The sequence below is a fragment of the Chrysoperla carnea genome, chromosome 4 (assembly GCF_905475395.1).
Source record: "Chrysoperla carnea chromosome 4, inChrCarn1.1, whole genome shotgun sequence".
In the NCBI taxonomy this organism is placed as follows: Eukaryota; Metazoa; Arthropoda; class Insecta; order Neuroptera; family Chrysopidae; genus Chrysoperla; species Chrysoperla carnea.
In genome coordinates this window covers 76,300,317-76,324,502 of record NC_058340.1, presented here as the reverse complement: position 1 = coordinate 76,324,502, position 24,186 = coordinate 76,300,317, and the positions used below count along the sequence as shown (strand labels likewise).

Sequence of the window (24,186 nt, the reverse complement as noted above, 5' to 3'; positions counted from 1 at the left end):
TGATATGTGACGTATATCAGTTGTGTATTGGGATATATATTGTAGATGACGACGTTGTGTCGCAGAAGCTTTTTCGTTATGTTGCTTGAATGCAAAAGTTAACGGAGCGTGGTCTGTATAAATGGGAAATTTTCTACCTTCGAGAAAATGTAAAATTTTTTACAGCCATATACATACTTAATAGATCGCGATCATACGTAGAATACTTTTTTTGAGCATCGTTAAATTTTTTAGAGAAAAAACTGATAGGTTTCAGTCCATCTTTTTCGTGTTGTTGAAGTACTGCACCGGCAGCAAAATTAGATGCATCAACGTACAATGAGATGTGGCGATTGGCGCTAGGACACGTAAGAAGTGAAAGTGAAACTGCGAGAGCTTGTTTGCACTTTTCAAATTGATTAGAGGTTTCCTCCGTCCATGGTAACAAATGCTTATCGTTCTTTTTAGAATCTTTTAGATAATCATTGAGTAAAGCTTGATTTTCAGCAGCATGTGGAATATGTCTCCTATAAAAATTTATTATGCCGAGAAATTGACGTAATTCTTTGACAGTATTAGGGCGTTTCATTTCTAAATTAACCTTAACTCGCTCGGGATCGGGTCTGATACCTTCAGGTGTTATAAGATAGCCTAAATATACTAGTTTATTAACACCGAAAACCGATTTATTTACGTTTATTCGTAAGCCAAACGAGTTTAGCCTGTCAAAAACTTGAATGAGATGATTTATGTGTTCGTCATACGATTTTGAAGCGATAAGTATGTCGTCTAGGTATGCGAAACAAAATGCTAAGCCTTGCAAGACTTCGTTGATGAAGCGTTGAAAGGAGCTTGGCGCATTGCGTAAACCAAATGGCATAACGTTAAATTCGTATAAACCGAATGGTGTGATCACTGCGGTTTTATGGCGATCTTCTTCAGCGACGGAAATTTGATAAAAAGCTTTATGTAAGTCTATTTTCGAATATATAGTAGTATGCTCTAATATTTGGTTCGCATCGTCGATACGCGGAATGGGATATCGATCTGAGAGTGTCCTGTCATTCAGACGTCGGTAGTCTCCACATACTCTCCATTGTCCATTTTTTTTGTTTAACAATATGAATAGGGCTTGCCCATTGCGATTTTGAGGGTCGAATTATATTCTGATTTAAAAGAAATTGAAATTCTTTTTTTGCAATTTGTAGCAACTGTGGGTTTAACCTACGTGATTTGCTAAATATTGGGGGTCCGCTACTTGTATTCAAATAATGTTGCACGTTATGTTTTACTTTTGACGGCGTCAAATTGGGTATTGTTAGATTAGGGTACTGTTTTAAGATATCCGAAAATTTGTTTTCAGCTATTAATGAGCTTAAGGCTTCCTCTTCCCGTGATATTTTATCGATAGCGGCTGAAACCGTTAGTTTAGTTTTCGCATCTATTAATTTTTTATTTTTTAGGTCGATAAGTAAATCGAATTTTCTAAGGAAATCCGCACCGAGAATTCCTTTAGATGTTTTTGCAATGAAGAAAGGCCATTCGAATATTCGACGCAGTCCCAAATCAATATTTAAAACGGTAGTACCAAATGTTGGAATTTCAGTACCGTTAGCAGCGTATAATTTGAAATTTGTGGTTTCGCCACGTTTAGAACCGACAGGTATGACGGAAACGTCAACACCACTGTCTACCAAAAATTTAATACCTTACCGGCGATCTTTCACAAAAAGTCTGTGTTGACGACCTGGTACAGTATCTGAAGCATCACAACCGGTCGTTAAGTTGTCTGCCTGTTGAAGTTTTCCGGCTTGTTTTTCCATTGACATTTTGCTTTGCATTTTTCTGGTTTGCATTTATTTCCAAAACGATAGTGATAATAGCAGTATTTTCCTTCGGGGTTATAACGTGTTCGACTTCGTGAACGGGATCTAGATCGATTTTGATTTCCACTTTTTTTACGTACTGTTTCAAGAGCAGCAATACGTTCACATAATTCTTGCATTGTAGAAACTAAAGATTTGTCATCATTGGTGGATGAAATTTTATTAACATGCGGTGAATTCATTTCATATACTCGATCACCTACTTCGGCTAGTTTATCCAAATCACCATCTACGATTGAAATGACACTTCGAACATGTGAAGGTAGTTTGTCTAACCATAATGTTTTTAGAACTTTTTCTGAAACATCTGTCCCAGAGAGATTTTTCATTTTACGTAATAATTGACTTGGTTTAAGGTCTCCAAGTTCAACATCACTAATTAGTTTTTTTATCTGTCGATCAGAACTTTCTTTGTAAATAGATAGTAATCTATTTTTGGCTAATGTATATTTGTTTGGTTCTTCAGCAGCAACTATGTCATATATATTTTCCACGATTTTTAATTCTAGTTGTGCCAATAAATGATGAAATTTAGTTTCTTCAGTAGTAATTCCTGAGAGAGTAAATTGGGATTCAACCTGACAAAACCATATTTCTGGTTTGTCTGCCCAAAACGGTGGCATTTTAACACTGACTCGTTCTAGATTAGGATCATTGTTTGTGCTTGTTCCGGCAATTGGAATACCGTCTGGCATTTTGAAATTTAGTATATACACTAAATATATAAAATACGTTATATGTCGGTTATACGACAATACAATTTTAAGTACCATATACAGTTTTTAAAACAATTGTATATTTATCGATTATTTAATATTTATTCACTTCTATAATTGTGGTTTATTATAAATTTTTATATTTATGGTTTGTTTTAAACTTGTATGTCCTTGGTTTTGTTTTTAAAAAACAACAACACGTGTATGTCAATTGTTTATGCACTTTTTGGTTATGTGAAATAATTTGATTTTTTATTCAAAATTATTTTTCAAAATTTATGTTTAACAACGTTTTGTTTGTTTTTATTTTTATATCCACAATTTATTTTACAAGTTTTAATTATATTTTAGTATCGAAAATGTTTTTGTAGTACTCACGTAGAAAACGCGGGTTTTTTTTTTTAGAGGGGTCACCATTTTGTAGGGTTTTTATTGTACGAAATAATTATTTTTATTTAATTACAAATTATTTATTTTTTCTTCGCATTTTATAAATTATAACACAAATCCATCCTACAAAACTATATTCATTCTATTGGATACACTAATCTATCTGATGAATTAAGGTATTGGGTTTTTGATTCCACACTTTTATTTTATTGAATTTATTTATTAAAAATATAAAAGAACATATAATTAAAACAAGATGCGTCGTTCGTGGTTAACTGTCAACTGTAGTATTATTTCATTTTATGTTGTTGGCTACCCTGACTATTCTGGGGCTTGAATTGCACATACGAACATATTCATACGATAAGACATTCTTCAGATCACACAAACATATTCATACGATCATACATCCATTCAATCACATATTCCAACACTCCTCCTCAATTCAAGACGCTTGTAATAACCCTAGTTGGCCTCGAAGAGTATTATGTTGTCCTTTTGGCAGTCCCTTGGTGAAAATATCAGCAAGTTGTTCTCTGGTGTTGATCCAGCGCACGTCGATGATTTTCTGCTCTGCAAGCTGTCGAACGAAGTTATACTTGACATCGATGTGTTTCAGTCGCTTGTGTTCCCATTTATTAAGTAATTTTATGCAGGCTTGATTGTCTTCCTGAATGATGAGTGGTTCTTGGTATTGCACTTTCAGATCGTCCAGCAAGTTGCGTATCCAAAGCAGTTCGGCTGCAGCTGTTGCCAGTGCAATGTATTCAGCTTCAGTAGATGATAGTGCCACTGCGCTTTGCCTTCGAGTTCCCCAATGAATTGAATTCCCGAAAACTTGAATGATAAATCCGGATGTGGACTTCCTATCATTCTCGCTTCCAAAATTGGCATCTGCATAGCACATTACAGGCTCTCGGTTGCTCCTCCTGAACACCAGTTCCAGTTCCAATGTACCTTTCACGTACCTGAGTATCCGTTTCAGACCTTTCCACAAGGATTGATTAAAATTGCTTTGGTGTCTGCTAAATAGGTTGACGGCCGCACATAGATCTGGTCTTGTGGTTGTTGTAACGTACATAAGACAACCAATCAGTTCTCTGTATGGTGTTGTTGTTTCCTGTTCGTCTAGTTCCTTTTCCTCTTCATCTGTATGTTCCAGCTTCAGGTTTGTTTCCAATGGTGTATGCACAGGTTTGCAGTCGGCCATGTTGAACCGAATCAGTAGATTTTTCAGATAATTTGTCTGGTTCATTATGAGAGTTTCATTATTTGGTCTCGTAATATTGATTCCGAGAAATGAAGTAATTTTTCCGAGGTCATTCATCTTGAATTTCTTCGTTAATTTTTCTTTGATAAATAAAAGGCGGTTTTTATCTTTTCCCGCGACAATAATGTCATCGACGTAAAGTAGTAAATAGATTTCATTACCAGTATTATCCAGATAAAGGCACCGATCCGCTGTGCTTTGCACAAGTCCAATTTCCTTCGCAAAGTTGTCGAATGTTTCATTCCAAGCCTTTGGAGCTTGTTTAAGGCCATATAGTGCCTTTTTCAGTTTCAACACTTTTCCTTTAGGTCCAAAACATCCTGGTGGAATTTTCATAAAAATTTCTTCCTTTAGGTTTCCGTGAAGAAATGCATTTTTCACGTCGAGTTGGTAAGTATAGAGTTGGTGCTCATTCATAACAGCCAGAAGGGTTCTGAGAGTGGTTAGTCGAGCAACGGGTGCATATGTTTCCTCATAATCTATACCCTTTTTCTGAGCACACCCTTTAGCAACTAATCGTGCTTTGTATTTTTCAATGGAGCCATCAGCCTTTCTTTTAAGCTTAAATACCCATTTGCAATCTATTGCTCGGGCTCCTAGTGGTAATTCAGCAAATTCCCAGGTTTTATTCTCAATGATCGATTCCATTTCCTGTTTGACAGCTTCTTCCCAATTCTCTCGATCAGCTCGTTCTTTGACTTCTTCATAGGTTTGCGGTACGCTGTCGACGTAGGCTTCTGCGCTTAGAATGAAGTCATCGAATCGTTGAGGTTGAACCCGATTTCTAGTGCTTCTTCTGTTAGTTCCGCAATTTTCTAAATTAATATCCTCATTTTCTTTTAATTCATCTTTCAAGTCTTCTTTTTCCATTGGTTTTTCGTTGTTTTTAAAGTTTTTCGATTTATTCTCCTTGAGTTCGTATTCTTCGTAGTCGCCCGACCAGAGTTCCGAATTCGTGCTATTTCCAAATCTAAACTTAGATTCGTCGAAGATGACATCCCTACCCATAAGTATTCGTCGTTCCTCTGGACACCAGAGTTTGTATCCATTTGGGCAGTAGCCAAGCATGTGGCATCGAGTTGAGCGTGACTCAAATTTGGTTCCAATTATTTCTTTCGGTATTTTCAGAAAAGCAATACATCCAAATACTTTAATTTTTGCTAAGTTTGGTTTTTCCTGGTACCAGAGGGCTGCAGGTGTTTCACCGCCCAAGGCACGAGTTGGAGATCGGTTGATCAAATATACCGCGCTAAGACAAGCTTGATCCCAGAGGTATTTATCTAGCTTCGCGTTTAGTAGCATACAACGCGCTTTTTCTATTATGGTTCGATTCATCCGTTCCGCGACGCCATTTTGCTGAGGTGTGTACCTTATGGTCAATTCCACCTGAATTCCCTTCTCTTCGCAGAAGGTTTTCGCTTCGTTTGAGATATATTCTCCTCCGTTGTCGCATCGAAGTCGGCTCATTCGATAATTGAAATGTGCAGTTGCCATTCTTTCGAATATCTTCAGGTACTTCAAAGTTTCCGATTTTGCTCCCAGAGGGTACGAAACTGCAAAGTGGGTAAAATCGTCCGTAAGAGTAAGTAAGTACCTTTTTCCATCATGAGATGTCGGTGTGATGGGACCAAACAAGTCAGTATGCACTAGTTGCAAGGGTCGAGTAGCTCGATGACGCGTCTTATTGTGTGGTAGTTTCGCTTGTTTTCCTTCCACACATATTTCACAGACTTCTGTAGGAGTCGTTGTTCCGACCAGCGTGATTCCATCGGCCACTTCAGGCAGACGTTTGACGCTGTCGTAATTAAGGTGTCACATACGTTTATGCCAAAGTTTCAGGGACGTTTCTCCTTCGCAAAGATTTGCGTTAACCATATTCTTCTTGAAGTTGAGCACATAGAGTCCTGAAGTTCCTCTAACGGCAATGGCAGCAGTTTTTCCATTTTTCCGAATTTTCCCTGCACCATTCTTGAACGTGATTTCAAATCCAGCTTCTTCCAGTCTTCTAATTGACAGTAAATTATGACTGAGTCCTGGGACCAGTAAAACGTTCTTGATTATTATTTTTGTATTTTTCGAATTTACAAAACTCAAAACTTCCAAATCGCCCGTGTAAAATGCCTTGAGAGAGTTTGATTGTGATCGAATTTTCCAGCTTTCGCACGTTAATCAGTTCTTCTTCCTCACGTACCAAATGATCCGAAGCTCCCGAATCGAGAAAGAATTTTGTTCCTGATTCTACCTCCCCAGCTGTTGTGGCCACGAAGGAGAAATTTTCATTCTCCTCCTTATCGTTAGCGAGATTGGCGTTTGTCCAATGAGAGTTCTTCTTTTTGTTTTTACAGTTAGCTCGTTTATGACCAGTTTTTTCACATTCATGGCAACGGTAAGGGAAACTTGTTCCGCTGTGTTTATTTTTTTCAGCGTATTTGTCACCAAGTATTTTCCAGACTGTCCCCTTGTTTTCAGCTGTAAATGCTGTTGAAGTTGCTTCTTCGTTGTGTGTGTTCTTTTCTTTTCCTTGACCTTTTTTTTTCGTTTCTTCATCCATAAGGCGATTTTTCACAAATGCGATCGATAAGTCTTCCTTTGAAAGAGTTTCAAGTGCCGTGACAATAGTATCCATTTCCGGCGGCATGGTCAAAAGAAGATGACAAACAATATCAGTTTCTTCCATGGTCGCTCCCGTTTGTTTCAATTCCCGAATCAATTTATCAAATTTTAAAAAATGACTAGCTAATGATTCATTTCCGGGGTTATATTTCATTGTTAATAATGTTTTTCTGATAAAAAGTTGATTTGCCAAACCTTTTCTTTCGAAAGTTCCTTTTAGAGAATTCCAAAGATCGTACGCCGTCTCTTTTTCTTTTGCGTATTCTAGGTGACCATCAGCTATTTTTTGAATAATTTGTGACCTACAGCGTTTGTCTTTCTTCCTTAACTTTTCTTTATCTTCCTATTTATTAATGATAGTAAGTCCAATTCCTCTAGACGAGTTTCTATTCTAAATTTCCAGTTTGAAAAATTGGTTCCATCGAAGTGTGCGATGTGGTACTTTTCTTCCTCGGACATTTTGATAACTTAAATTCAACAATATATTTTTCCGAAGTATGTAGTTCCACCCTATAGGCGTAAAACAATTGATAGTTCCACGTGGTATAAGTTTCGTAGTAGTTTTCCGTATACCAGTTTCCCCAATATCTTTCCAGCTCTTAGCCCATAACCTGATGAATTAATGTATTGGGTTTTTGATTCCACACTTTTATTTTATTGAATTTATTTATTAAAAATATAAAAGAACATATAATTAAAACAAGATGCGTCGTTCGTGGTTAACTGTCAACTGTAGTATTATTTCATTTTATGTTGTTGGCTACCCTGACTATTCTGGGGCTTGAATTGCACATACGAACATATTCATACGATAAGACATTCTTCAGATCACACAAACATATTCATACGATCATACATCCATTCAATCACATATTCCAACACTATCACAGTCAACCACTCAACATGAACGACGCCATATATTGTCTGTATTCATGTCGTTGTCCTGAATTACTAAACTTATACCAACTTCACTCAATTATCACTAGTAACCAAATGTCCCTACAAACTTGTAAAAGTACTGTAACATTGTTTATGATATCCATCAATGTTATTTATTTCAGTAGGCAACTCGATGTCATGGTACTTTAAATTGTATTTCAAACGTACACTCAAAACTTCCTGACATTTCTGAAGTTTTTCACTAACGAAAAGTATTATTTTATTATTTTTGAATTTGCAAAAAACACATACCATTTTATCACTGGCCATTGTAACCAAATTTAAAAATAAACAGAAAAAACAATTAAAAACTTTGTGACTGATGCAATCTTATAAACTTGCCGATGCGCAATTGTTTCTTGTCAAGGCGCAATCGACGAATGTGTTAAATATGCGCACATTACATAACACACATAATGTTTTACGCGCTGACTTTAAAAAAAGGAAGAATAACTCGATTTTTCTTGTTATTATTATTATTAATGATATATATATATATATATATATATATATATATATATATATATATATATATATATATATATATATATATATATATATATATATATATATATATATATATATATATATATATATATATATATATATATATATATATATTAATATTATATCATGATTTCAAGTGAATGCCCTTAAAAATTTAACTCGTAATTAAAACCGTACAGAGTTATCAAGAAATAAAATAAGAGACGTTCGATATAAAAAATTCAATAAATAAATTTAAAAAAATTCGAAGGACAAAAGTGTACAATAGAAATAAGATAATAAATTTAAAAAAAAAATGGTGACTGCTGCTGGATTCGATACATAACATAAGATATATATTTAACAAATGTCATTTTTTTTCATATCTTTTTCGCTTTTTTTCAAGGTTTAGCAACCGAATTACCGTCTGGCAAATAAATTTTAGGTTTTTGTATACTTAAATAACATAATATTAAAAGTACAGACATAATAAATTCTTTTAAAATTTAGTTTGCGCAGTACTAAACGCAACCACTTCCGGCAGCCAGACCGCCCAAGCTCTAACAGAAAGACCAAGGGGAACAACATATCATAAAATCAGCAATAATAAAATTCTCTCTCGAAAACGTTGCGAGCTCCTATACTAATATTTTTCATGTGTTACTAAAAGTCCATTTTCTTTTAAATGAATTTCCATTCCAAAAAATAATTTTTCATCTTGAGCTTTCATAATTTTCATTTTAAAATTTTCACTTAATTTTACTACTACTTGTTTCATTTCATCTTCATCTTCTCCAATCATTATTCTATCATCAACAAATATTCCAATTATATTTCCATTTTCGTCGTAGAATATACATGGATCATCATCAGATCTTCAAAACCAAGTTCTTTTAAATGTTTAGTAAATATTGCATTTCATTCTTTTGATTATAGTAGTTGTGTACACACATATACTGCGGTCAGTCAAGCGAATGATAGAATAGGGGTCAGATATATGTTATGATTTCCGTCGTATTTAAATGAATTTACTAAAGCTGAAAATTGTTAAACAGGTTATATATTGTGTATAAATAACAGTTATGTTATTCAGTCAGTTAAATGTGAAAACAGGGCTGGTCAGTCAGAACTGACTCTTATTTATCTATTGTACATACATTAGGGCTGACTGAACAGCCCTGTACTATCATTTAACTGACTGACAGTCAGTTTTCAGCTTTAGTACTGAACTATCGTTCGCTTGACGACCACAGTAAGTGTGTGTACACAACTCTATAACGAATCCTCAAATGACCAGTTTTAGTAAATCCAACGAAATTTTTGGGCCAGGCTCTCCCATTATATGTCCATCCATAAAATCATATGACGATTACAACTCTTCCAACTTTTTGAATCGGTATATCTTAGAAACGGTGGCTCTTAGGAACAAGTATTGAGACATTTTTTATATTTAACTATCTGATCTAAAATTTTTGTTTAAACTAATTTTATGATAAAACTTACCGTTTGGTTGAAAATCGCGAAAAACCCGTTGTTGTGACCTTTGACTTCGCGTAAATTTTCTTCCATATCTCGGATCGATGAGGACTTTTTAGATTTTATTTAAAAAAGTGTTTTGATCAATCCTACCAAAAGTCAGCCGGGTGCGAATTTTGGCACCTTCGAATGTTTAAATTAACCTTGTCATAAATCAACTTTCATGGTGATAGATAGTGTATGTTTATAATATTAAAAATGTAACTATATATTATAAATAAATTCAAATCGTAGAATAAAAATTTCCTTATTTTTGAATTTTTAAACCAAAATGATTCCTGCATAGACCACGATCTGTTTAACATCACAAAATTATTATAATTAAACTTAATTAATGAACAAGTGAAAAAAACAATTGACTGAGTTAATTGTTGAAATACCCTGTATAGACAGTGTCGATTATCAGCGTTTGCATTATTTTTCATAAATCTGATAAGTTAAAAATACTATATTTACCTCAACAAAGAAGCTTCTAAATTTTATGATATGAATTCCGACTACGTTAAAACAATGAAACTTTTTAAGTAAAAGATTCTAATTGTAGCATTAATTGCAACATTATTTTCAATCTTGAATCTATCAATAAAAAAAAATTGAGAATGCGCGCGATGCGCGCCATTTAACGATATATTGAGAAAAATAAATAAATAATCAATTTAAAAACTGAAAAAACAAAAATTAGATTATTAGTATGGATAAATCTTTTGTATAAAATTTTACTATTTAGAAGGTTTCCACATAACCTTAAATGACCTTTAGATATGTACTTCAAAACATAAAAAATTAGATATGTTCAAAGTTTAATTGATTTCTATGATTTCTATATGATCATTCATATGTAAAATAAAATAGTGATTTGATTTTTATCATCTAAATATAGTTAGCGCTTGAATAATAATAATTAACTAATGAAATTTTATGGAATTATTAAATTTATTAACTTGATATGTATCGTCGAATTTTAATTTATCGAGTAAAATTATAAATTATCAATAACAAATAATGCATAAAAAAAATAAAACTTGGAAATGAAATGAAAATGCAAAGCAAAATTAAAATATTTAAGCGGTAGCGTGTGTTAGCGTGTGTAAAGGTGGGGATTCGCCTATAGCCCTATGCACCTTAAAGAATGCTTGAAAATTATTTCGTTATACTATGGCGTGGAACTTAACAAAAGCAAAAACTAATAATGAATGACAAAATAAATTACCAGATTTTTGCATTGGCTTTCGAATATTTGATAAATGCATTGCACGACCTTGGTTTAATATTTAGGTAAACATGAAAAAATAGCTAATTTTTCAACAATAAATGAAATTTTTCAAAATAAATGAAAATTTATTTCCAAAGCCGTACGTACCTAAACTTATCAAGTATTTGCTATCACAAATAACCGCAATACATTTTGATTTCTAGCGAAAATCAAAATGTATTTATTTGAATAAACATGCTTAATATAATATTTATTTAGAATCAGAAATAAACTTTCGATTTATATAATATAAATATGCAAAAAAAATAATAATAATAACACCGAAATTAAAAAAAGCAGAGGGACCACAGTTTGAAACCTTGAAAATTGCAATTTTAAATGCTATTTTTAAGGTATCGGACAATGAATATTCGGCATTTCGAATGTTGGAAAATATGATTTATTTTTAATTGAATTATCGTCCACGATGAATACTCATCAGTTTTCTGAAAGAACAGAGCCTGGCTACTAAAATTTTCGTATTTCAAAAGTTTATGATAGCTCAACAATAGTTCTTAAATTTCCATCTGTTCGGAAACGACTGTCAAATAGCAACAAATCAATTAATAAAGTTAATAAATGAAAACTGTAGGATTTTTTCGAATAAAGTTTCGATTTTGTCCCAATTTTCTACGCCAATTTTCGTATTATATAAATAGGTATTTCGCCTACCTTGAGTCAGTATCAATTATTTAGTCGTAATTACTTTTATAAATAGCGTATTTTATACTCGTTGCTAATTTGTTGACGGTCTGCGCACATAATAATAATAATAATAATAGTAATTTATTTGAAATAGACCATTTACAAATGATATACAAAACGTCAAAAAACAAATATATTACAATAAATCATCCATACAATAAGGCATGCGTTCTAGTAAGAAATTTTTTAATTTTTTTTTGAACTGTGAATGTTGCCGTTCTTCTTTAATTTCGGTAGGTATCTTCTGAATGAGTTTATAGCCAGTGTAGACTGGTGTTCTTTCATAAAATGTGGTTCTGTGCGCAAAATCGAATAGAGCATTCATTCGCGTATTATAATTTTTTTGGAGTTCCACGTTAAAGTAGTTTCTGCTGTGCATAAATTTGAGCAATTCAAATGCATAGATTGCATAGAATGTCAAATAGTTCTTTTCTTTGAAGATGGTACGGCAAGAATCGCCCATATTTACTTTATAAATCAATCTTAATATTTTTTTTTGAATAATGAAAACTCTATCCGCTTCAGCACATCTTCCCCACATTAATACTCCGTATTTTATAACAGAGTATACATTTGCAAAATAGTAAACTTGTAGTTCACGAGTGTCTAAATACTGTCTCAATATTCTTATTTGATAAAAACATTGATTCAGTTTTTTGCAAACCGAATTTACCTGATTCAAAAATTTTAGATTATAATCTATATTAATTCCTAAAAATTTCGCTTGGTTGCAACTTTTCACTTCGTCATTGGAGCATTTGATTGTAAAACTCTCCCTATTAGGTTGACTTTTCAATGAAAAAAGTATTAAAGCAGTCTTATCAACATTCACAATTAATTGATTTTTGTAGCACCATGTCTGAAAGTTCTCTATTACTTGATGAGCTGTAGATTTCGCTTCAATTAAAGTTGAAGCTGTAACCATAATAGTAACATCATCCGCATACATGATTATTTCGTCTATACTTAAATGCTCTGGAAGATCATTTATGTAGCACAAAAAAAGCAACGGTCCTAGAATACTACCTTGTGGAACGCCTCTCGAGTAACAGAGATAAACGAGTAACATACGCTATTTATAAAAGTAATTACGATTAGATAATTCATACCGATGATGACTACAAGGTATTCGAAATATGTATTTATATAATCCAAAAATTGATCTAGAAAATTGAAACAAATATGGAAACTTTTGCAGAGTGTTTTTGGGATATATATATATATATATATATATATATATATATATATATATATATATATATATATATATATATATATATATCTATATATATAATAAAACTAAGTCGATAAAATGTGCGGGCCGATAAAACTTAAAAAGGAGTCCCGACACGATAAAGGGACTTATGTGGTGTGATAGCCCTTTATCCCTCCTCGAACAAGAAAGTTCCCGTTTTAATCTAAAGGGCATGTTTTTAAAGATATAAGGGACTTTCCGACCCTTCAACTTGGAAATTAAGTGCATTGGCGCCATCTGTTATCGAATATTTGAACTTCGTTCAAGACATCCAATAGTCATAGTGTATAGTCTCCATAGTGGCGCCATCTGTTATCGAATATTTGAACTTCATTAGAATACTCTAGAAGGTGTGAGAGAGAAATTTCTCGAATATTCTAGAGCCTAGCTCTCTGAATATATAAGAGCCCGGTGTCGCTCACCAGAGTTAGTTTAATTTGAACAGCGAAACGAGCGATTTCAAAACGAAAAGAAGAGAAGTTATCTGTGAGCCTTTATTTAGAAGTATCACGTGTGAGTATTTTTAATAGTGTGTTTAATTAACTCTCGATTTTGAAACGAAATAGAAAAAAGTTATTTGTGGGTTTTTATCGTGAAATTTCAAATGTGAGTATTTTTAATAGTGTTTAATTAATTCTAATGGTTTTTTTTCTTTAAATTGTAATTTTCTTAACCTTCAAAAAGTCGCGCGGCGTCGAATTGATGCCTTCTATATACTTTTGGCCGTAAACAAAATATCGCTCGACCGCTTGAAGGTTAAATATATTTTTTTTTGTCTCAACGTACCCCACGTTTCCGTTACAAAATGTTTATTTAATTTATATTTTATAGAATACAATGCCCAGACGTAAGAGAGGAGGAGATTTGGCCAGTTCTGCAGCGAAACGGCGAAAAAAAAAAGAATCTCGAAGAAATGAAACGGAAGAAGAGCACGAAGCACGTTTACAGAATCAACGGACCAGAATGAGTAACCTGAGAAGCACAAGAAGCGAAGAAAGAACAGCAAATAAAAGTACTGAAGAGTCGAGAATTTTAAAAGATAATCTAACAAAGGAAGCATTCCACTACGAACCGACGAAAAAATATTACAATCATAAGTACGTTGTTATTGGAAAAATGAATAACGTTTGCCAGTTTTGCCATGCAAAAAAATTCAGTAAAGAAACACCAGGTCTCTGTTGCATGAATGGAAAAATTCGATTACCACCAATTGAAGCACCTCCGCAGGAATTTCTGCATTACATGCTCGGGGAAACACTAGAATCAAAACACTTTCTCCAAAATATAAGATCATATAACTCCTGCTTTCAAATGACTTCTTTCGGTGCTACTTCGACTAACACTAATAGAAATGAATTTGAATATGTATTTTCAATTCAAGGGCAAATTTATCACAAAATAGGATCGTTACTGCCAATGTCTAACGAAGACCATAAATTTCTACAAGTATATTTCATCGGAAATGAAGAACAAGAAATTGATCAACGATGCACAAATTTTAATGGACTGAGACGCGAAATAATCCAAGATGTACAGAGGATCTTACACAAGTATAATCAACTGATTTATATATTCAAAACAACATTAGACCGCATGATTTCTGATGACTATAAAATTGTAATTCGAGCCGATAAAAGACCACGTGGAGAACACGAACGCAGATTTAATGCACCTCAGGTAGATGAAGTCGCCATTGTAGTTGTGGATAATGAAAATACAAGCCGTGACATAATTGTACATCGAAGAAGAAAAGGACTACAACGCATTGCAGAGACACACCGTTCATATGATGCTCTTCAATATCCGTTAATATTTCTGCACGGAGAGGACGGATACCATTTCAATATAAAACAAATTCATCGTGAAACAGGCATAGAAACAAACAAAAAAGTCACTTCTAAGGAGTTCTATGCTTACCGCTTAATGATCAGAGACAATGAAACATATAATCACATACTCAACACTCGCCGTTTATTCCAACAATTTCTGGTAGATATGTACGCAAAAATAGAAGCAGAACGGATGCTTTACATAAGATTGAATCAGAAAAAACTACGCACAGAAGAATACATCCACCTTCGAGACGCGATCATGAATGACGGCAATATTGACGATATTGGAACAATGGTAATCTTACCCTCATCATACATAGGAAGTCCAAGACATATGCACGAATATACACAAGATGCCATGACCTACGTAAGAAAATATGGACGACCTGATCTCTTTATAACATTTACATGCAATTCATCATGGCCAGAGATCAAAGAACAACTAAAATACGGACAAACCTCCATAGATCGACACGATATAATAGCCCGAGTTTTTCGACAAAAACAAATACGATTTATTGAAGTCATCACAAAATATCACATCTTTGGAACTGTTATTTCATGGATGTATACAATTGAGTGGCAAAAACGAGGATTACCTCACTCACACAATCTCATATGGCTACACGATAAAATTTATCCCACGGATATCGACAAAATCATCCGAGATGAATTTCCTGATCCACAAAAAGATCCGGAGCTTTACAACATAGTAGTGAAAAACATGATTCACGGACCATGTGGATCATTAAATTTCAATGCGCCATGCATGAGTGATGGAAAATGTACGAAAAAATATCCAAAACCGTACTTGGACGATACCAAAACTGAAGATGACGGCTATCCCAAATATAGAAGACGATCACCGAAAAACGGTGGCTTCACAGCAAAAATACGAATACAAGGCAGAGACGAACTGGAAATAGATAATCAATGGGTAGTACCGTATAATCCACTACTTTCCAAAATGTTCCAAGCACATATAAACGTTGAATACTGCAATTCAGTAAAATCTATTAAATATATATGTAAGTACGTAAACAAAGGTAGTGATATGGCAGTATTTCAAATAGTCCAAAATAGCGAACAAAATAACAGAAATGATGAGATCCTCATGTACCAAATGGGAAGATACATCAACAGTAACGAAGCAGCGTGGAGGATTTTTAGTTTTCCCATACATGAACGCGAACCAGCTGTGCAACATCTAGCAGTACATTTGGAGAATGGACAGAGAGTTTACTTCACAAAAGACTCGGCTAGAAAAATTGCAAGCGAACCACCTCAGATCACAACATTAACAGCTTTCTTCCAACTGTGTCAAACAGATCCATTCGCCAGAAAGTTATTGTATGTCGACGTCCCTATTTATTATACGTGGGACAAAACAAGGAAAATTTTTCAACGTCGGAAACAAGGAATGCCAGAGGAGGGTCATCCAGAAATCATAAAAACTAACGCAATAGGTCGAGTATTCACTGTACATCCAAACAATGCCGAATGTTTTTATCTCCGGATGTTGTTACACGAAATACGGGGACCAACAAGTTTTACAGATCTCAGGACCGTTAATGGCTACCTATGCCAGACTTACAGAGAAGCATGTCAACGCTTAGGATTATTGGAAAACGACAACCACTGGGAATTAACACTACAAGAAGCCACACTCACAGCTTCAGCTGAACAAATTCGAGAGTTATTCGCTATAATATTAACAACATGTAACCCATCAAACCCAAAACAGCTATGGGACTCTTTCAAAAGGAGTATGAGTGATGATATATTGTACCAAGTCCAACAAGCTAATCCTGAACTGACTATAGAATTCAATGACGAGATCTTCAATGAAACACTCATTCGCTTAGAAGATAAATGTTTAGCAATAAATAATCAGGCCTTAGTAGAACTTGGAATGCCAGCACCACAAAGAAATGCTTTTAGTGTGCTAAACTACGAAATTATGAAGGAAAAAAGTTACAACATCAATGAACTACTTGAATACATTGCTCACAACAAACCACTTCTCAATGACAATCAAAAAAAAGTTTACGACGTTATAATGAGCCGGATAAATAACAATATTGGTGGAATTATTTACTTGAACGCACCAGGAGGCACTGGTAAAACGTTTCTCATAAATCTAATACTGGCGGAAATACGTGTTAAAAAACTCATCGCACTGGCACTAGCATCATCTGGCATTGCAGCCACACTTATGGAAGGAGGACGAACTGCCCATTCTGCCTTACAACTACCATTGAATATAGCCGAACAACAATTCCCGGTATGTAAAATTTCAGGAAAATCTGGACGTGGTCAAATTTTAAAACAAGCTAAAATTATCATCTGAGATGAATGCACCATGGCCCATAAAAAATTTATAGAAGCCATGGACAGAACATTACAAGAATTGCGAAAAAACTCTGAAATAATGGGAGGAGCTCTACTCATACTCTCAGGAGATTTTCGACAAACACTTCCAGTTATTCCCAAGTCAACATCAGCAGACGAGATCAATGCATGCTTGAAAAAATCACATCTCTGGCCACAAGTACAAATACACAATTTGCTAAAATACTTTTACAAATCGGCGAAGGTACATATCCTACTGACCAAACGACCGGCCTCATTGAACTTAATAGTGATTTCTGTAATATAGCCACTACTGAAGACGAACTAATCGACAAAATTTATCCAAATATTATTCAGAATTATACTAATGCAGAGTGGTTATTTCAAAGAGCAATTTTGGCCACTAAAAATAATATTGTTGACGATATCAATTTTAATATTCTAAAGAAAATACCTGGTGAAGAGAAAATATATAAATCGATCGACACGATGGTATCCATTGAAGAAAGTGTCAACTTCCCCACTGAATTTCTAAACTCTTTACAAGTACCAGGAATGCCATTACACTGCCTTCGTCTGAAAATTGGAACTCCAATCATACTACTCAGAAATCTCAACTCCCCAAAATTATGTAATGGAACTAGAATGATCGTAAAACAGCTATCGAATAATATCATTGAAGCTGAACTTATTTCTGGAAAGACCAAAGGACAGACAGTATTTATACCTAGAATACCTCTGATCTCTTCGGAATTGCCATTTCAATTTAAAAGACTGCAGTTTCCAATAAAATTAGCCTTTAGTTTTACAATTAACAAAGCGCAAGGACAAACTTTAAAATATTGTGGCATTAACCTCAAAGAATCCTGCTTCTCTCACGGTCAGCTATATGTAGCTTGCTCAAGAGTAGGAAATCCAAAAAATTTATGTATATATACTCCGGACAATAAAATGAAAAATGTTGTTTATAAACAAGTATTGTAAATAATGAGAAAACGTTTTCAATAAACTTTTTTTTTACTTTTTACGTCATAGTTTATTTTTTTATTTCGACTCTACCACGTCATCTCATATCAACTCCCGGGCGAAGCCGGGTTTTTAAGCTTAAGCTAGTATATATATATATATATATATATATATATATATATATATATATATATATATATATATATATATATATATATTATATTAAATAATTATACTGATAGTAAAATTATATATTTGATTCTAATTTAATTAACACAAGTCAAAAACAGCCATCTTACATTCTTGACATATATAAAACTACTGACTTGAAGTTAGTTGATCTTAATATAAATTTAAATGAATAATGAATAATAGTAAATATAATAATAAATAAATAACTATTAATGCGTAATTACAACAATACTTCCTCCTACTTGCGCATTAAAAACAGACAAGATTCAATCTTTTACAAAAGTCATTAAACTTAGTTGTGGGCAAAGACTTAGTCATAATCTCCCCAAGTTGTTCAGAAGAGCGACTAAATCCTTTACAAAATAGTATCTGATATCAAAATGTTTTGACCTTTTGGTCTCCATTGTCCCTGAAATTTTGATTGCACCCTGATTATCCTCAAAAATCTGTATTACATCATCAAAATTAAAATTTTCATATAATAATTTCTTTAAAAATAGTGTTTCTTTGATACACTCAGCCAAAGCATAATACTCTGCCTCGCACGTACTAACAGCAACAATTGATTGTTTTTTCGATCCCCAAGAGATAACATTATTATTTAATTTAATGACAAATCCTGATATACTTTTTCTATCATTAATGTCGAATGCATAATCAGCATCTACATATGCATGTATATTAATTGAGTTGCAATCTGAATTTTTAAAAGCTAAACCAAAATTTGCTGTACATATTAAATACTTAATTACATTTTTAAGTTGTTTCCAAAGAGTATATGTGTAACAATTTTGAAAGCGTCCAAAATATGAAATAGAGTAACACAGATCAGGTCGAGAACCTATCATAAGATACATCAAACTACCCAATAATTCTTTGTATGGAACATTAGGACATTCATTAACTGGTCCTTTTTCAAGATTCAATTTAGGTTCAATAGGTACCTTTCTACCCTTAGCATTTGTCATGTTAAATTTATTAATGATTCTTTTAATTAAACCTTCTTGATGTATAATAATTTGACCTTGATCATTTTTAAAATTTTTAAACCCCAAAATTGAAATGAATTATTATTGCCCAGATTCTTACATTCTAAATTAGTCATAAACAAATTCTTTACAAGGTCCAAATCAGGTTTGGAACTGGCCACTAAAAGAAAATCATCCACCCAAATAAGTACATAAACATTATTATTATTAAAATAGAGACATGGATCTACTTTAGATCTATTAAAACCAAATTTTATAAAAATTTCATTTAAGTGGTCGTTCCAGGCCTCAGGGCTTTGTTTCAAACCATACAATGCTTTTCTTAATCTAAGCACTTTTCCACTGACACTTTTATAGCCTTCCGGTGGCTTAATAAATACAGGCACTTTAAGAGAGCACTTAAGAAACGCACTTCTCACATCGAGTTGGTCGAGTAGCATACTTTTCTCCGCTACAGCAGGTAGGAGCACCCGAAGTGTTGTGAAGCGAGCGACTGGAGCATACAGGTCATCAGGCTGGTTGTCGGTTTGTTGATATCCTCGTGCCACAAGCCTGGCCTTCTTTTTCATATCATTTTCTGAAGTCTTCATAGTGAAGATCCATTTGCAGTCACTTAGTCTCTCGTCAGGTGGTGCGTCAACTTGTTCCCATGTTTCATTTGCTTCAAGGGAATTTAATTCATCGTTGATGGCTTCACGCCAACCGGAATCACGAATTGCTTCGGAATAAGTTCTTGGGACATCACAATTATAATTAGCAGACAGAGCTAGTTCATCAAAAGCAAAAGTTACAAAATCATCAAGGTATTTTGGTTTACGTATGGTTCTTTTATGCTTTGATTTTTCTTCTTCAGCATCAGGAAAACCGTAAAAGTCACCTTCCTGGTCAGAATTATCCGGGGGTTCATTATTTTCTTCAACGTCTTAACAAAGGTCTGTCTCTGTTCTGGAGATATAATTATATGTTTTGGTTCTTCATTATCTGAGGTTTCTATTTTCTCATCAAATACAACATTTCTCCCAAACTCGATCTTTCTTGTATTGGGGTTCCAAAGGCGATACCCATTATCACAATATCCAACCATATATAACTTTTTAGAGCGATCACTTAATTTCCCTTGTCTATCCTCTTTATGAATTAACGAATAGGCAGGGCAGCCAAAAACTTTTATTTTATTTAAATTGGGCTTGTAACCGTACCATTTTTCAGCAGGAGTGACACCTTTAGGTAAAACGGAGGATTCTAATCTATTTGTGATATAAGTCGCAGTTGCTAAAGATTCACCCCACATGTCCTTATCTAATTTGCTGTCCAATAGCAAGCACCTTGCTTTCTCCAGTAGAGTACGGTTCATTCTTTCTGCTTTACCGTTTTGAGACGGATTCCTGGGCATCGAGCAACTAATAGTAATTCCTTTAGATTGACAGAACTCAATAAATTTACCAGAGACATATTCTCCACCTCTGTCACATCTTAAATTTTCTATTTTAGTACCAAACTTTGCCTCAGCCATTGCAACATAAATTTTAAATTTATCGAAAACTTCAGATTTTGAATGTAAAAGATATGTTACACAGAAATTAGAAAAATGGTCAATAAATGTAACGAAATAGTTGAAGTTATCATGAGTGGGAGGCGATATTTTTCCACAAACATCTGTAGAAATACGTTGGAGAACTCTACTTGCCTTCCATTCATCGGGAATAGATTTCATAAATGGTAATTTGGTTTGTTTACCTTTTAGACAAATGTCGCAAAGTCCCACCGGGAAGAGTGAGCTGTGTGCCATTCTCTGGTGCATCATTTTATTACTAGCAGTAACCACATTAGCTTGCTCTTGAATGAGATGTAATTTCACTATATAAAGTTTTCCTAAAAGTTCTCCTCTTAAAACTTTACTACCACAAATAATTTTGACACTTGAGTTTTCAAATAAAACCTTACATCCTTTTTCTTCTAATTTCATCACCGATAGAAGATTCATTGATAAATTTTCACAAACTAAAACATCACGAATAATGATCCTATCACCACTCTCAGATAGGCACAGTAAGTTACCTTTATTTACAGCACTTACACACTCCCCTTTCTTAGCAACACTAATATTCATATTAACTGAAGTCGAATCTTTTAAATAGTCAATATAATCCAATTTCATAAGATGACTAGTAGCCCCTGAGTCCACCACAAAGTATGTCAAATCCGAGGAATGTTTACAAACACCAGCTGAGTCATGAGTAGTTTCACTACTGTTAACCGTGAAAGTAAATTCGTTATCAGCCTTATCACAAGTGTTATCACCAGAGGTAGCGCCAAAACTTTTATTTTTTAACTTAGGACAAAAATTCTTTATGTGTCCTCGACCTTTACAATAATAACAAATGACATTGGACTTGTTATTGGATGAGTAGTTATACTATGAGAGTTCTACGATCAAAGCCCATGTTAAATCCCATAAGAGAAATCATAGTTGGTATAAAAAATTGGTATAGGAAAAATACATGTAAAATATTTTTTAAGTAATACAAAATTTGTGGTTAATTAGTCGCTTGCGGTTTTAATGAAATCCTTTGTGGTTAACGGAAGCTGATTATAATTCTTCAAAAATTCTTCAAAAATATAAATTATAAGAAAATGGTGGTTTTTTCTTAAAGGAAGTTGATTTAAAAAAAATAAAAAGTGGATCATCAGGTTGGATTTGAACCAACATCTTTCAGACTTTGTTTGAAACAAATCATTAGAGACAGAGAGAAGATATTTATACTTACCGTAACTATAATGATAACTGGAATGGGATTCGAACACAAAGTAACTAGATATTTGTAAGCAAACAAAGTAAAGGTGAACGCTTTAACCAATTAAGCTACCGACGATCCATTTATTTGGTTGAAGAATACTGTATAAAAACAATCCTTTTTTTCTTTACATTTTTTTGTTATGACATTATTAATATTGTCGTTGGTTTATAACTGTAAGATGATAGAGTGTAGAAAAAATTAATTATTTTTAATTAGTTCAAAATTAACAAGGAAAAACAGAATTTTTTATCAATTTTTGATAGAGAAATATTTTAAAAATAATTCTTTTTGTTTGTGGTTTAGATTAAAAGTATAAAGATCAACTACTTTTAAGAATATAAGTTATTTTCTCTTCAAACACAGTAGGTATATGGTGTATAGATAAAAAAGAATAATAATGGATTGCGGTATTCAGCTAAGTGGACGAATAGTGAAAAAAATGGGGGAAGTTGTGACTATTTTAAAAAGGACAAATAATTTAAAAAATTTAGAAAAATGGCTCAAATACTGTTGTCTAAATATTCGACATTTCAAAAAATTGTTAAAGAAATGTACTTGTGTTGGAACAAAAAGTCATTTGGAAGCCAATATTTTTGCAATGATAAGCTTTCGCGAACAAATAAAATCATTTTTACATAAAGGTGGTAGTTATGTTAATAGAAAAAAAGTTCGCGGAATGAAGTGGGAAGACATCGAGTCAGCATTCAAAAGTCGTTTAAGGACAAGTGTAATAGTAAATTTAATTTACAAAGATCTTAAATTTTTTTTGAAGGATGCTGTAATGTTGTTTAGTGCACGAATCAAAAACATTTTAAACAATTTTGAAATGATAAAGGTGAATACATCATTATGTTGTGAGTTTGTTAAGAGTATTGATAATGAAAATGTATCTTCACTGAAATGTTTTAATACGAAGAATGTAATTATTGATCGTCAAACAGATCTAAAAAAATGGTTTTTGACGAATGTTGAAGGACCGCTTTTAGCAGAATTGGAGGAATTTCAAGAACGTGATAGTGGATGGGCATTAAGGGAGGTAGTTCATTTAAGAATACATATAAACAAATGTCAATTATTAAGAGGCTCATCATATATAGAATTACCAAAATGTATTAAAGCGAAACATGCCTGTGTGAATGTTAAAAATAATGATGAAGCTTGCTTTGCATGGGCAGTAACTTCAGCTCTACGTCCAGTAAGTAGGAATTTAAACAGAATGAGTTCATATCCACACTATTCGACCGTTTTGAAATTAAAAGGTATTAGATTTCCAATGACATTGAAACAAATCCCCAAATTTGAAAAATTAAATGGGTTAAGTATTAATGTATATATTTTGAAATTTTGTAAAAAAGTGAAATATAGTGTTGAGCCAGCGTTTCTTACATCAAAAAAACAAGCAATTCATGTTAATTTGTTAATGATACAAAATATTTATTTAGAAGATCATGATGATCATTTTGATTATGATAGTATCAAACATGATAATGATGATATAACAATTAAATATCATTTTTGTTGGATAAAAAATTTGTCAAGGCTTATATCAAGACAAATGAGTAAACATAATGGGACAATATACATATGCGATCGATGTCAACAATATTTTGTGTCTGAAATAAAATTAATAAAACATAGTGAAGAATGTGAACAGTATAATAAATGTAAAGTTGTTTTACCAAATCCAGATAAAAAAATAATGAAATTTAAAAACTTTGCAAATAAAGAGCGTACAGTGATTTCTGTTTATGTTGACTTTGAGTGTATGTTAGCACCCATAGATAAATGTGTTGGTAAGAAAGCAAAATGTTATCAAAAACATATTGCTTACAGTGTTGGATACTATGTGTGTTGTACATATAAAAATGAACTAAATTATTATAAATCATACAGAGGTGAAAATTGTGAAAGATGGCTTGCAATGGAACTGAAAACTTTAGCGGACAAAGTTAATGAAACAATTGAAAATCCTGTACCAATGATCAAATTAAATGCTAGTGAAAAAGATAAAATTAAGATGGTAACTAAAG

General features: G+C 33.1%; 1 protein-coding gene across 1 annotated transcript; it reads left to right on the top strand.

Moving 5' to 3' along the window:
- The first annotated feature begins 13,864 nt into the window (after nt 1-13,864).
- On the top strand, nt 13,865-17,209 carry LOC123298953. The gene is made up of 2 exons (XM_044881054.1): nt 13,865-13,994; nt 14,409-17,209. The coding sequence occupies exons 1-2, from the start codon at nt 13,865-13,867 to the stop codon at nt 17,207-17,209; spliced, it is 2,931 nt and encodes a 976-aa protein (XP_044736989.1).
- Nucleotides 17,210-24,186: the final 6,977 nt, after the last annotated feature.

Excerpts from the sequence above, each read along its gene's own strand:
- LOC123298953 (XM_044881054.1), top strand. The coding sequence starts at position 13,865 with ATGCCCAGACGTAAGAGAGGAGGAGATTTGGCCAGTTCTGCAGCGAAA. Across the intron at positions 13,995-14,408 it reads GAATCAACGGACCAGAATGA|GGCAAATTTATCACAAAATA; the intron begins GTAACCTGAGAA and ends TTTCAATTCAAG.